Raw genomic sequence first — 14,589 nt, 5'->3', positions numbered from 1 at the left:
GAAAGTTATGAACTTTACTCAATGTTAAAATAAAGTAGTGGTTATTGGGACGTATACAGACTTTTTCAGAGGAGATTTTTTCTGGTAGGTGGGGGAAGGAGAGGGTCGGTGGCTATATAGAAGGATCTTTCCATGAAGGAAGTTTTCATGGGGGAAGGGACATTGCTATGAAGGGGGCGCCGGATTTCCCAGCATTATTAAAGAAAAAGATCAGGAATTAAATAAAAAAAAAACAAGTTTTTCAACTGATCAACTGATTGTGATTATGAGGTCATTTTTAAAGAACTGGAAAAAAATTCGAACTATAGTTTAAAGAGCAGGGTATTGACTAGGGGGCGAACCCCCTAATATACGTGTTAAAAATTTATGAATATAGAAGTTCGTTACGTAAGTTAATTCTAAGTTACGTATATTTATTACTAATAAAAACGTTCGTAAATAAAATTAAACAAGTTTCGAGAAAGCCATTTAACCAAATATAATATGCAAATTTTGTTTTAATTATTCTGTTACGGTGAGCCTAAATAAAAACCTTAATTAATTCAAAAATGTACAAAAATTAAATAAAAAAAACAAGTTTTTTTAACTGAAAGTAAGGAATGAGGTCAAAATTTAAACCGAACAGAAATTAGTCTGTATATGAAGGGGGCTGTCCCCTCCGCAACACCTCACGCTTTACGCTAAAGTTAGACTTTCTCACAACTAAATTTTTTTAAACAATAAAAAAAATTTAGCGTAAAGAGCGAGGCGTTGAGGAGGGGACAGCCCCCTTCATATACAGAATAATTTCTGTTCGTTTTAAGTTTTAACGTCGTTCCTTACTTTCAGTTAAAAAAACTTGTTTTTTTTATTTAATATTAAACCAGGAGACGATGTATAACAGCTGATCCCAAGCTAAATTTGAAAGAAGATAGCATGGAACAACAACCATTTCGTAATGTTTAGACTATTTGAAGAAATGAGCTGAATCGAATAGCATGAGCGACGCCAATAAGATTTGTATTCGCTATAGACCAAAGTATAAACACATACAACAAGTACTGACAAAACCTATCCTCTCCACACACAAAAAGTGACCCTTTGTCCGCGTCTCCGGAGACGATGCGAACCTGGTGCCTAAATTTTTCAAGCTGCGTAGGGCGTTATACTTGTTCCATAATTTGATAGTCACCTACGGAACCGGGTCCGTAGGTGAATATGCTTTGATCAGATTTGTTCTGAATTAAAGAGACTGATCCTTATATAAAGCTTGTGATTAGCATTAGAACAATGAAAAACTTAGGGTGCTTTATTGAGGAGCATATTTAAATGAATGCCTTCTATTTTGAAATAGTTTCGCTCTACCCTATTATATTTTATGTGATTATCGACACCCATTTATCACGCCTATATTTACGATTTGAGAGTGCTACGCGTAAATACTTGTATATCGAATGGAAAATTGCTTTGATTATTATAATTGTTTTCATCTTCCTCTAATCTATCCCTTTTTCTCAATGTTATTGACGTCAAAACTTGAAAATATGATAATTTATTTCGAAAGTATTTATTTTTCCTGTCATTGCATGGCAACTGGATTAAAGAAATTAGCCGCTTAAATTGTATTGATAGTATTTGATAGAATCTACTTTTATTTAATTTGGTTCAGACCCGTACGAAATTTACTTCTTGTTTGTCCCCTAATCTCCTTGATTGGAGGCCGAGATATGCTGATACAGGCCCACTATATTCTTCGAAAGGCAAGCAAAAAAAAAGCACACAAATATGGGATACTTTGTTTAATGAGCAACTTTTAAATGTATTTTTATTGTTGTATGCTGCAAAATTAATTATAGTATGGAACACTGAGTGTATGGAGCAGTCGTCAACTGAATCAGACTTTTTTTTTGCTTTTCGCACAAATTTAGCTCGCTTTTTCAGAGCTTATTTGAAACTAGATTAGTCTTGTATACGAGTAATACGAAACAGACGAATAAAAGTGTGCTTTATTATATAATGGAAAGAAAAATGAAAACGATGTAGTTTGTTGTAAAACAATTTCGTTTGAAAATCAGTATGCTATTCTCTAGAGTTCTTTCACTTCTCCTTCGAGGCGTTTACAAATTTTCTCGTGGAACATCATCGCTACTTGTGGATCAAAGAAAAAGCTAAAAAGCAAAAAAAAACGAGGGGGAATTACTATTGATTGATAAAAACAAACATGTGAGTTTCTTGTGAAAAATACTACCCCAAAACGTTGGAATGAGTTTCAAGAACAGTTAGGATAATGATAATCTTGATTAGAAGTGGGTTTGCAGATGTGGTTTAATGGTATATGACCTCTGTATTAATAGTTCTTCCATTTTTTTCTTTTTTTTAATTGCAACAGAATAAAAGAAACAAGAAAATAAATAATCCCAACTTATTAATTCGCTGAATAATTTTCCATTCCAAAATCATAATTGGCAATCATTCCATAAAATATTTTTCATTTCTGTAAAATAGTTTTAAGAGAATCGAGAATCGCTAGAAGTACCATTGCTTTAGAAAAATTCATTTTAGAATAATCCAAAAACGTTTTTAGCAAATTCAAACAATATAAGAACAAATAAATATGGTTAACCACGGAATAAAAAAAATATTTAAAAGTAAATGCTTTTAACTTAGCTGCTTTTATTTTTTCCGCATAGAGCACTTCTTTCCATCTTCTGGTTTTCAAATTTAGTGATGTAAAAGATACGCATTCGAAACAAGTACTGTACAAAACACTCGCGAGGAAATAGGTCACACGAAATTGGGATTAACAGTTGGGACGCTCTTTCCCATGCTCGCCGTACGATTCCCTCGTTCCAGCAGAGCGTCATTTCAGTCTGGATGATGTACTCTATTTTTTTGCAAGACTAAATCAAGAAGATCGCAGGAACAAAAAGGTTTGAGAAGTCTGAATTGACTTCTTAATAAGCTTTCAACCGCATGAGATCAAACACTGAATCAAACAGAGAAATACCTGATTTAAACAGCCGCGTTCTACACTTATTACAATAATGCTTTTCCAGAATCTTTTTCGCAGAATAATACCCCACTGCGTATGCAAAATTTGATTCCTCTGTTAAGGTGAAAACCTCAACATTCTCATCAAAATCAAACTCGTGAGGCTCATGAATGTCGCTGCTATCACGTCCGGCTTGCACAATTCTTTTTGCATGAGGGTTAACTGATGAAAAAACTTCGGATAAAAGAGGTTGATGGAAAGAAAGTGCTTCACAATTCCCCGTCGAATTTGAAGAAACCGAAAAGCTTCTAAACGTTGCTTGCTTGTAAAGGGCAGGAGAATTGCAACGCAGTAGGTTTATCGTTTAAGCCCCCAGAGCATCGTAATAAGCCGTAGAAATGCTCTAGACTATCCTGGTTAAGTCTCCTCGTATAAACATATTTAAACCCATGCTTCATCAAATCTTCTGATAGACTGAGGATGGCAGAAATAGTCAGCTGCCATCCCTCTGCAATATTGTTTTCCCAACATCTTTCCCCACACTATTAACAAATTTTAAATCGCCTAAAAATGAACTGGCCGACCTCAAAAATTGGAATGATGCGCTTTCCCTACAAATTGGGCGTCTATATATTTTTTTTTCTAAAAATCCAAGAGAATTAACGCAGTCGAACAGCTTATCAATGAAATTTACAACCCTTGCTGTCCTTGCGGCCTTCGGATGTAACAAACCTTTACTCACGTAAAAATTGAAACAATAAAGAAACAATAAATGGAAACAATAAAGAAAAAAATATAGTGTCTAAGACGAAACTTGGATTCGAGAGGCTTAAAACGTGCTAGTCTTTTCTGCATAACTTTTTTTTGTGCTTTGAAACTTGGAAATATTGGAGTTTACCATTAAAAGGTGCACCTTCCGATAAATTGACCATAAGTTTGGGGGTAAGTAGCCAAAGTATTTGAAATTGAGCTATAATACAGCTGTGACTTTCCGGTCATTTATCGTCTTTATAATTAGTGTAAAATCTTTCCCTTAATCTTTTTTGTTTGCTCACTATTTCTCACTGAGTAGGCTACAGCTTTGAATTAACCCAATAAAACGTATATAACTACGGCCCATTTCCAGATTTCTCATTAGCCTATAACCTATAGCCTAGACTAGGTCAGTATTTGCTAGTTTTCGGCTCACTCCGGGTTCGGGTCTTTGCCCTGGGGCCCTATCCCGAATCTCTCCGTCTCCTCGAAAAGTTTGTTTTATAGAATCTAGGGGATGAAAGGAATCCCGCCATTCTGGAATTTTCTAAATTTATATTTTGATAGCCTACAACATTGAATTATAAGTATATCATGGTATGTTCATTTCTTAGCTATCTCATTATGGTACTAGAATATAACTTTTCTGAATTTAAAAAAAAAAAAAACATTTCATAGCCTACCTGTTATTTGGCACAGCAAGTAATTTGACTCCTTTTTCTTTTGCATTTTTTCGATTAATATCGCACCCTTCGAAAAAGTATCGAACGCCCATTCTGGTTGCTAGCCGGCAACGCTTAATAATAATCTGTTTTTTAAGCACAATACTTTTTCTTTATATCCATATCGCACGATTTATTCTTTAATTTCAACCGGCTAATATTCGACAATTACCCAGTCACTCGACGCATGAATCACGCTCTAGCATAATTTATTCGCTTGGAGCAATTAAGTAGTACAGCATTTTGCGTCTAGAGGCGCTGAGGTACGCGGGGTCACTTTTGGAGAGTTTTGTCAGTACTTTGTATGTGTTTATACTTTGCTATAGACCGAGTCTATCTTCTCCAAATATTGAAGTAAAAGCCAACCAACAAAGATATTTCACTAATACCCGGATCTAGCTGGTGATAATTTGAGAAAACCAGATTATTTTAAAGAAAATTTCAACTAATCAAAAGATTTTGTACAAAATCTGATTGGCTTAAATCAATGCTAGCTAAATCGGGGTATTAGCAAATATTCATTATCAACAGGCCTTAAACCATTAAACTAATGCTCCTTATTTACGACGAAAAACTCCACGGTGCCTAAGGTGCTTTAGCACATTAATAGGAGGCTGATATCTGAACCAACTTGTTTAATAAGCTAGCCTAATTGGCTTTCATTCTGTAATATAGGAATTGAAAGTAGCTTCTTTCCCGACCCTTCCCGTCAGGAAATTTAAAATATTTTCCCAAGATTTCTTATATTTATCAATATTCACTTACTTTGACATTTTTCAAAGAGTTCTGCCCCTCTCCTCAGATAAATTTTGTGTTTTTGCCTGGTTTCATTACTTAAGGTATGAGTTTCGTTACACCCAAGAAAATTGTTCCGTAGTTCAATATTCAAAACGGTTCACTCATTTCTCGATATTAAAATGCCAATTCAGTTACACATTATCGGGTATATACATGAAGTTCCCAACTCAGTTATGAATTGAAAGGTAAATTATGGCTAATTTTATATATATTATTTCTTCCAACCCATTGTTCAAGGCAATTTCAGTTAGACCTATTAATTTTTCCCTATTTCAATTTATTACTTTCATTTTTAAAAAGGTTTAAAGGCAATAAAACACTAAACATGGGCGTAGGCAGCATATTGTCTAGGGGGGGAGTCGATAGTGTGATGGAGGGTAGATAATTTCGGAGACCACACTGCCTTTCCATGACGATAAATAAAAGTTCAAATAGGGATAAAATCCTTTTAATAGACAGTGATGATGATAACAGTGATAGAAATTCACAAAAATACCAGATATTTCGGTCACATATACAGTGACCGTTTTACTACTGATGATGGTCAGTGGATATGTGACCGAAATATCTGGTATTTTTGGGAATTTCTATCACTGTTATCATCATCACTGTCTATTAAAAGGATTTTATCCCTATTTGAACTTTTATTTATCGTCATGGAGGGGGAGAGGAAGTTATGTCGGCATGGGCGTACGAAGCTTCTTGCCTAGGGGAGGGGGCAGCCACTTCTGTGATGAAGGGCGGGGGGGGAGCTGAAGTTATATTGGCAGTTCACAAAACTTTACATTGCCAGCAAGTTCTATCATACTTATGAAATCCTTATTAATAAGTAATCACCAAAAATTATTAATCATCAATATGCTTCATCATTAATCTCCTTGGATCACAGCTAAATCTTTCCAAGATATTATGGATGATTGCTTCTTGCTTGAATTGAATAAATTTGTTTGAATAAATTTCTGTTTATTTCTCGTTTTTTCAACCATCTACCTTTCATCAACTGTTATCCCAACCATCTGCTTTTTCAGCCATATCTAATGCATATTTAGAGGTCTAGGGGGGGGCAGATGCCCCTCCCCCCAGCCTACCCCTCCCTACGCCCATGCCACTAAACTCCTTTTGATGAATTGGAAACTGAAGGATACGTGGAAAGAATTGTCATTCTTTCAATCCTACTTTTCTGACCAGAAAATTATATTTGAGAAAAATCGAATTTTTCTCGATTTTGTTTAATATTACACACAGGAAAAAGCCATCGGTTTTTTTCTGTCAGCTGGATCTAGTAAAGAACGACCGCCAGAGAATCAGGCATCAGAGTCACTCAAAGATGACATCGTATCCCAGAAAGCAACTTTCAAAAGATACGTGTGTTACTTAATCTTGCATCTGAAGATACTGTTTTTATCAAGATCTACATTCTATTTTAGATATTATGTTTTGTTGCTTAGAAACCACTTAGTAATAGTGAGTTCCATTAAAATTAGCACTTAAACGGATATCTATGATGTTCCAGTACCTCGCTAGTGGTAAAGAAAAGAAAAAAAGAAGGCAAAGCAAGGAAAACGAGGACACATCAGTGCTACTCATGCAAGAGTGATTTTTCCATTTGTTCAACGTGGGAGCTGTAAATTTCCTGAATGAGGTTTTCGGCAAAGGTGATTCCAATGCTACACTTTCCGTTTTGATCATGTCGAGGAATTTCGGACTATTTTTCAAAATTTCCATGAATTTGTTTTCAAAATAACATTTTACTATTAAGATTTAATCGAAATTATAGTTACACTTACTGAATTAGCTACAAATAAAATTTTTTTTTCGCTGGATATTTTTTTTAAACACATTTTTAAACTATCGGTTACTATGGGTCTTTTTTGTTCTTTACTAGGTTGCCCTTACTGGGACAACCATAAATAAAAGTATTGGAGCTCCTCAGTGCTCTATTCTGGATCCTTTGCTGTTTCTAATATTTAGTAATGATCTTTCTGGTCATTCAAAAAAAGTAGTGTTTTAATTTTTTTTACAAATGATATGAAATTTAATAAAAAGAGGACTGCCTTCAGTGCTAATGGGAAGTATAAAAGTAAGTGCAAGTAGTATAAATACTTTTTTTCGATCTAATGAATTAGTCACAAATTTTGTTAAAACACCATTTTTGATCTGTCAACAAGAGCCATAAATATGATAAACTTTCGTAAAACTGATATTGGCAATTATAGAATTAAAAGAGATGCCTCATATCGTTAGCCAGGAATTTATTGATGAAAAATTGACTTTTCAACTTCATATTAACCATCTAAGAGTTAAACTAGCACAGGATATAGGTTGACAGTGGTAATTTAAGCACATTTTCCATCTTGACTTTTGAAAATTATTAACCATTCACTTATTGTAACGTAATTAAATAATTGGCTCATAGTTTATTTAAATATTTTTTGGTCAAGCTTTTCAAATTTTGCAAGAGAAGGGACTAAAATTGCAAGCAAATTATTTCCATAGACCACTAATCCTTAGCATACCTCAAGAAGTATATCATTTTTCTTTTTTTCGATCTTTTGGATTTTAGGTACACATCAGAAAGCTACCGTATGATATTTAACTATCCTGTAGTCGAATGATTACTCTTATGGTAAACCAATTTTATTAATTTTAGCTAGTAAGTTTCCTAGTATATTTATGTATTATACATTTCCGGAAATTATATCCTGGGCTTCAAAATACTCAATCAAATATATCACTCCTCATGTTTCAAATATGTATAATCTGGGAAAAAGACATGTTTTACATGTTTGTGACTTATTTAAGAAATAAATTAAAGAGACTTGTAATATATGATATAAGAAGAAAACCCTGATGGTGGAAATTGAATAATTATTTATTTTGGAATCCACAGATATTTAAATGGGCTAGATTGAGTGCTCTTCCCTCCAATTCGCGCAAGATTTTTTTTGTTACTTCCAGTCTTGTCTGCATCGCCTGATGAAAAAACTATTCGAAGAATATAATCGTATGTAAAAATCCAATATTCTTGCATTGTCAGACAATATAGCATTGTCTTCCTAGGTACATTTACTGATTTATTATTTATTTTTTTACAGCATGTGACTACACTTTTCATGGTGACAACAATTGCCAATTTTAAAGAAGATGACTCCAAGAGCCAGCTAATACTTGGATGATTTTGATAAATCTTTTCACCCAAAAATCCCCTGGCGGTGTCGATTTTCAGTGCTAATGGTGCAACGATGATTTACTCTTATCTCCTCTTTTCTGACATCCATTATATTAGAAACTCCCTTAAAGAGAGAGGGTCGAATACAAAAATTGCAGAAAACTGACATAACTGTTTCTTAAAAAGGCATTAAACATTAATGACTGCAAAAAACGACAAGTAATCCTTGATTATTAAAATATTATATTTAACCATCTAGTCAGGAAAATAAAATATACATATATCTTGTTATAGAGATGTGTGTATCTTGTTCTACGGTAATTAGAGATGGTGAACCGCCCATAAACTTAGAGGAAGAATTTCAGAGAATAAAGACAATGTACCAAATAAATGCCACCATTATTGGCAAATGTCCAGCACCATATAGAACTCGAGGTGGTAAGCCAAAGTGGACTTCGAGCCGTGAACTGTGGGTGTGATAAAATTGCATGTAATAAGTGCCATAAAATTAAAACTTTTCCCTTTGATTGTCTACGTTAAACATAAAATTTGAAATAAAAGGAGAGTGTAAGAAGTTAGTAAAGCATTGGAGTATACCTTCTCGATTTTCCATCCTTAGAGGTTCCTACGACAAACAAGACACTAAACTGAATGAGTGCAAACAAGATCAAACATCATGTCAACGATGTAATTGAAAATGCAGTCACGTGAATACCTGTCTCCTTGGAATAATTTAAAAAATACTTAAAATAGAGTAAACTTATGGAGCTAGAATTTATATTCCATCTCGTTGTCAATTTCCTAAGTTTAAGAATATAATTGGTCATTGCTTAATTTAAGATTTTGACGTGGTATTAATGATAAAGATTTCAAAACTTGAATTTCTAAATGTATTGCATGGGCTGATTTGAATTCCTTGAGAATTTGCGGTGGTTAACATCTATTTGGGTTATAATCACGTTCGTTTGTCGGTGTTGTTTAAAGAACATAGATCATTTCAATCCAGAGTTCGTTACTTAAAAAAAAACAACTTTTCAATTAAAAATTTTCCCTTGTGAAAAGAAATATCCTTAAAAATCAACTATTAGAACATCAAAGCCTAACCTAAAAGTAACATAATGAAGAAATTCCTAAATTTATTCCGAGCAAATGTGGATTTAGCTCCTTTTTGCCACCTATTTTTAGGACTTACCACCACGTTTCACACTAAGACAGGGCTTATCTTTTTGGCAGCGTATTCCAAAATTTGACAGCTTAGACTTTGTTCGTCTTTGCAGTGAATCAGCACATAACTTGTTTTAGATTTTATTTTTTAGCCTTATTTTTTTATCTTTTTGTTTTCACTGCCCCGTGTCACCATATTACCTTAAACTCTGACTTGACTTGATTTTTGCACCTACGGATTTCTTTCGTTTGTGCACTAACTCTGGGCTTGCTTGTTTTTGCAGCAAGACAAAACTTAGTTCGTTTTTGAAGCAAATCGGTCTACAGCTCTGATTTGGATTGTTTTAGCATTAGTTCGTCTTTGCAGCGAATGTGGATTTGGCTCTTTCACATCAGAATATGGCTCGTTTTTACACTTGGTTTAGCATTTTGGTCGTATCTCACTCTGTCAAGGCTCAACTCGTTGTTGCACCAAGTCAGGATTTAGCTCGTTTTTTTTTTCGTCGATTTAGGATTTGATTCGTTTTCGTACCCCTAGTGAATTAGGTCATTTTTGTACTGAGTCAGGAATTCGTTCGTTTCTATACCGAGTCCGGTTTTAACTTTCTTTTCCATCGAATAGGTCCACGGCTTGGGCTTGGCTCATTCTCACACCGAGTACGGACTTAACTAGTTTTGTAATAAGTTAAGATTCACCGCCTTTTCAAACCAAGTCAGGCTTTAGCTCTTTCTTGCACCGAGTCAGTGCACAACTAAAGACATAGTTGGGTTGAGACAGATAGCTCTTTACTAAATCAACAGTATTGGGCTGATTCTAACTAAATAAATAAAATAATCCCACTGTGGACCAGCCACCCCCTAAATGCGATAGATTTTTATCTTATATAACCTTACAACCTCTTCATAGCTAAGTTATCTATTATTGGCTGCCTTCCCATAGGAGTATAATATTTGTAGGCATTAACATATAATGAGTCGGAGGCTTGAGCTTGCTTGTACAGGATTTCGATTCTTGTTGACAGAAGAGGATCACCAAGGGTGGAAAACCATCCTGTTACCAAGATGGCCCAGGATTGCACAAAGCCTCCATTCATACTGAAGGTCCCAGGGACTTCTTGCTGTCTGGTTTTGAGCTGGCTTAAGCGCTTCCTGTAAACTTGAGAAGATGTGTTGGTCCCCGTGCTGCACTAATTTGGGATCCATTACTTTTCCTGAAGCCATAATAATTTCGATAATTTAAATGATATGAAAATTAAAATGTCGGAACGTTAAAAAGCACCTATAGTATTGATATTTTGACTAGCGAATTCAGACGTCTTGAACTGGACTTGTTAGGAGATTCAGAAATCCATATCCCAGATGATGGGAATCATGAAATTAGACGATATAGAATTTATTTAATCGGCCAGGAACAATTTTGTGCATAGGCGTGGAGTAGGGATCATGATGAATTAAGAGGCTGCTAAGCCTTGTTGAGGTTGGAAAGGTATTCATAATGAATGATAATTCCTAAATTGACGACTGAAAAGCACAAGGTATCAGCCATAGCAGTATGTGCTCTTATAGAACCGACCGATGGAGATGACAGTGACTCAGATGAATTTTACTTACAGCTACAGGAACAAATAGACAGGATCCCCAGCAGAAATATGATATTTTATTAGGAGATTTTGACGCCCAGGTCGGTAAAAATAGAGATAGATGGTATCCTAGCCTAGGTAAATTTGGTTTAGGAAAAGAAAACAGTAATGACTACGAGCTGCTGCAATTTTGTAGGTATAACAGTCTAGTTATAACCAATAAAGTATTTGGTCGTAAAATGGTCAGAAGACTGGCAGGATCGATAGAAGATACCAGAATATATAGGAGTGACGTTATTAATGTTAAAAGTAAAAATCACGATCTAGTAGGCGTACAGGGTTAATTTAAAGCTGAAATTTCGGAAGTGTAACTACTTTTCGGAAAGCTATGACGATGATAGCCTCCAGGATGAGAATTTGAGAGAAACTTTCCAGGAACAGTTTAAACTTTGACAATACTAAAGACTAAAGAGTCTATAGATAACTAAAGAGTCTAAAAGTGTGAAATGCTTTAAGTTTTAGCAGATAAGAAAAGGGGCTTGCATAAGAAGTATTTGAGAGACAGATCATATGAATATAAAAGGAATGTAAGAAAAGTAGAGAAAGCATCAAAATAAGAATTGAGGGGGTGGGAAGTGGAGGTCATGTATAAAATTGCTGAAGATCTAGAAGATGCAGCCAGAAGGTACAATAGTAAAATATTGTATTGGCATGTTAAAAAACTAAGAGAGAATAGTCCATCTGGACCTGTCCCAGTTAATGATAGGAACAGGGCCACAATTACTGACAAGGAAAGACTTAAATAGAGATGAGCAGAGAATTTTGAGAATGTGCGAAACCGTGATAAAGTTACAGGAAATGATTCAGAAACGAACGGAAAAGTTTGTGACACTTTGGAAATGATGGACGATTTATCTTGCAAGGAAGAATAAGAGACAGTATTAAAACATTGCAAAACAATAAGGCCCCAACCCATGTACTGACAGTGCGGTAAAGGAGTCTTAAATCTTGTATATGACGGTTGTGAACTTAGAGATGACTATGAATATGATTTTTGAAAAAGGGGAAGTGCCTAGCGATTTTAGGAAAACTTTGATTAAACTCCTGTTTAAGAAAGGTGATAAAAGTGAGTGTGGTAATTATAGAGGCAGTGGCTTGGTTTCTGTACGAAGCAAATTAATTAGTAGACGATATTTTTTAGTCTTTCAAATGCTGTAGATAAAGTTCTAAGAGAAGAACAGTGTGGTTTTAGGAAAGGTAGAGGATGATTCAACCAAAATTTTACTTCAAGATTAATAACTGAGAAGGGCCTGAGTTATCAGACTCTTTTAGTCTTAAGCTTTATAGATTATGAGCAAGCGCTTGATTCATTCAATAAAAGAGCATTAACGAAGGTCCTATCGTTGTTTGGTGGTACTAAAAAAAAAACAACTTTCCGACACAATAAGCTTTAGACTTTTACGGTTAGGGAAGGGGGAAAAGGGCAGTAGCCAAACACCTGTTTTTAGTAATTTTGTTCGTTCAAGTTTGACTTGCACATTCAATTGAATTTTTACTCTTTGTTAAGATTTATTTATTTATCTTATATTAGTAGCTGCTATCGATATATTTCCTACGATCGTTTCTTTTAATTTCTATTCGTTTTGTGTTTTATTTATTCTTTAATAGAAATTTTTGGTTGTTTGGAGTTTAAATTCTTACAGAGTTTATTCCGCCTTTTTTATGTTAATAGTTCTAATTAGTGGTTTTTAATTGATTTCAACACCCCTCAACATTCCCTAAATGCTTCAACTAAATGTCATTAGCAGTTCCTGGGTTATTTCAGATACGCACTTTTGACAAATGAGATGCACATAGTATCTTTTGATTGAATATTCTGATTCTTTGCCATTCCTAAGATAATGCGGTATACTCTGTTGATAACCTGGATGCACACAGTGTCTTTTAGTTTAAAATCCCTCTAAGCATTCCCTGAAGGTTCAACCAGGGTTCAACATGCCCTGAAAGTTTCCACTTAATGGCCCCACCCGTTCCTGAGATATTGCTGATGCACCCCTTTGACAATCAATATGCAAATAGTGTGAATTGATTTTGTTCAACATCCCCTAACATTCTCTGAAAGTGGTCACAAGTAAATGTAGTACCAGTTGCAAACCGTCAAAGTCACAGTCACGAGCTGTCGCAGTCACAACCAAGCACTTTTGCAGCCGCAGTAGTAGTATTAGTAGCCCTGATACTTGCAAGTTAATATCCTTACCCGTTCCTACGATATTGCAGATATGTCTTTTTGATAATTTGGATGCAGATAGTGTCTTGATTTAGCTTTACATATCCCTTAACGATCCCCGAAATTTCCATTCAACAGCCTCAGTCTTTCCGGACGGACCCAGGATCAAACATTCCCCTCTTTCCCAATGATAAATCCTACATGTTGAAAATGGACAAATTGAATAATTTAAAATCCTTACCCCGGGTGCTGTGGGGGCATGGCATCCGCAGGGGCGAAGCTATTAGACCTCGTGACTATTTTGAATAAAATGGCTTTTCAATATTTCCATCAGTGTAAAGGGGAGCATCTAAAGGGACAAGAGGAGGGGACTAGTTGCTCTCTGTCCTTTTTCAACTTCCCTCTCAACATTATTTGGAGTTATAACTTAATACCCTTAGCCACTTCTGAAATATTGCTATTGTACCCTTTTGACAGCCCTCCTGCATATAGCATTGGCCGAGTCCCGACGTAGGTTGCAATTGTCCCAAGTTAATGAATCAATGAAAAGAAAATTACTCCCGAAACCGTGACTTGTGTCATTTGGGTGTTAAATTTAGTGCATTAAGGGGGATGTCTAGGCATGTAGAAGATTGTAATTTAAGGGGTAATAGGCTAATAAATATACTTTTCAGAAGTAATTTAAATCAGCTAGCTGACATAAGGATCCAGAAAAGAGTTTTCTAGACAAAAGTAGCTTCTAGTCTACATTGGGGCTATGAGGTTTGCGGTTTTGCTAAAGCAGCTAAGCTAGAAGTAGTTCAGCTAAGATATTTTAAGAGAATTAAAGGCTTGAAGGATTCATTTAGTTCAGTGGTACTGAAAGGAGATTTGGGGCTTTTCTCTTTAAGGAGTGTTAGATTGGTTAGAATGGTAAAATTCTGGGAGAAGATAATTGGGGTATCTAGAATTCGACTTCTTAAGTCAGCTTATTTGGAGAGCTTGAAGGATGATAAACGTGATTCATGGTCAAATCAGGTCAAGAAAATACTGGACCTTTGTGAACTTTCGGAGATGTGGAATGAAGGAAAAGGCCCTATGGGTGAAACCGTCTCAGTATGGAAGGAAGTCCAGCGAACCTTAAATGACCAAGAAATCCAAGAGTGGCAAGCTCATAAGCACCAATGTATGTCTTTGAGGTTTTACTCCCAAGCCAAAGACGGTTG

The 14,589-nt window shown here is 35.2% G+C and overlaps 1 protein-coding gene across 1 annotated transcript in view; it reads right to left on the bottom strand.

The window, feature by feature from the left end:
• Positions 1-9,126, bottom strand: part of LOC148946126 (sodium-driven chloride bicarbonate exchanger-like) — a 68,550-nt gene extending 59,424 nt beyond the window's left edge. Inside the window, exon 1 of the mRNA XM_089098142.1 lies at positions 9,011-9,126. Coding sequence (XP_088954268.1) covers positions 9,011-9,026 — 16 coding nt within the window. The 5' untranslated portion in view covers positions 9,027-9,126. The remainder of the gene's footprint in view (positions 1-9,010) is intronic.
• Between the last annotated feature and the right edge of the window lie 5,463 nt (positions 9,127-14,589).

Source organism: Artemia sp. Qi Xiang Cuo, chromosome 12 (assembly GCF_049724085.1).
Source record: "Artemia sp. Qi Xiang Cuo chromosome 12, ASM4972408v1, whole genome shotgun sequence".
Taxonomy (NCBI): domain Eukaryota; kingdom Metazoa; phylum Arthropoda; class Branchiopoda; order Anostraca; family Artemiidae; genus Artemia; species Artemia sp. Qi Xiang Cuo.
Note: the sequence above shows the minus strand (reverse complement) of the source record. Positions and strands in the feature narration are given on the sequence as shown.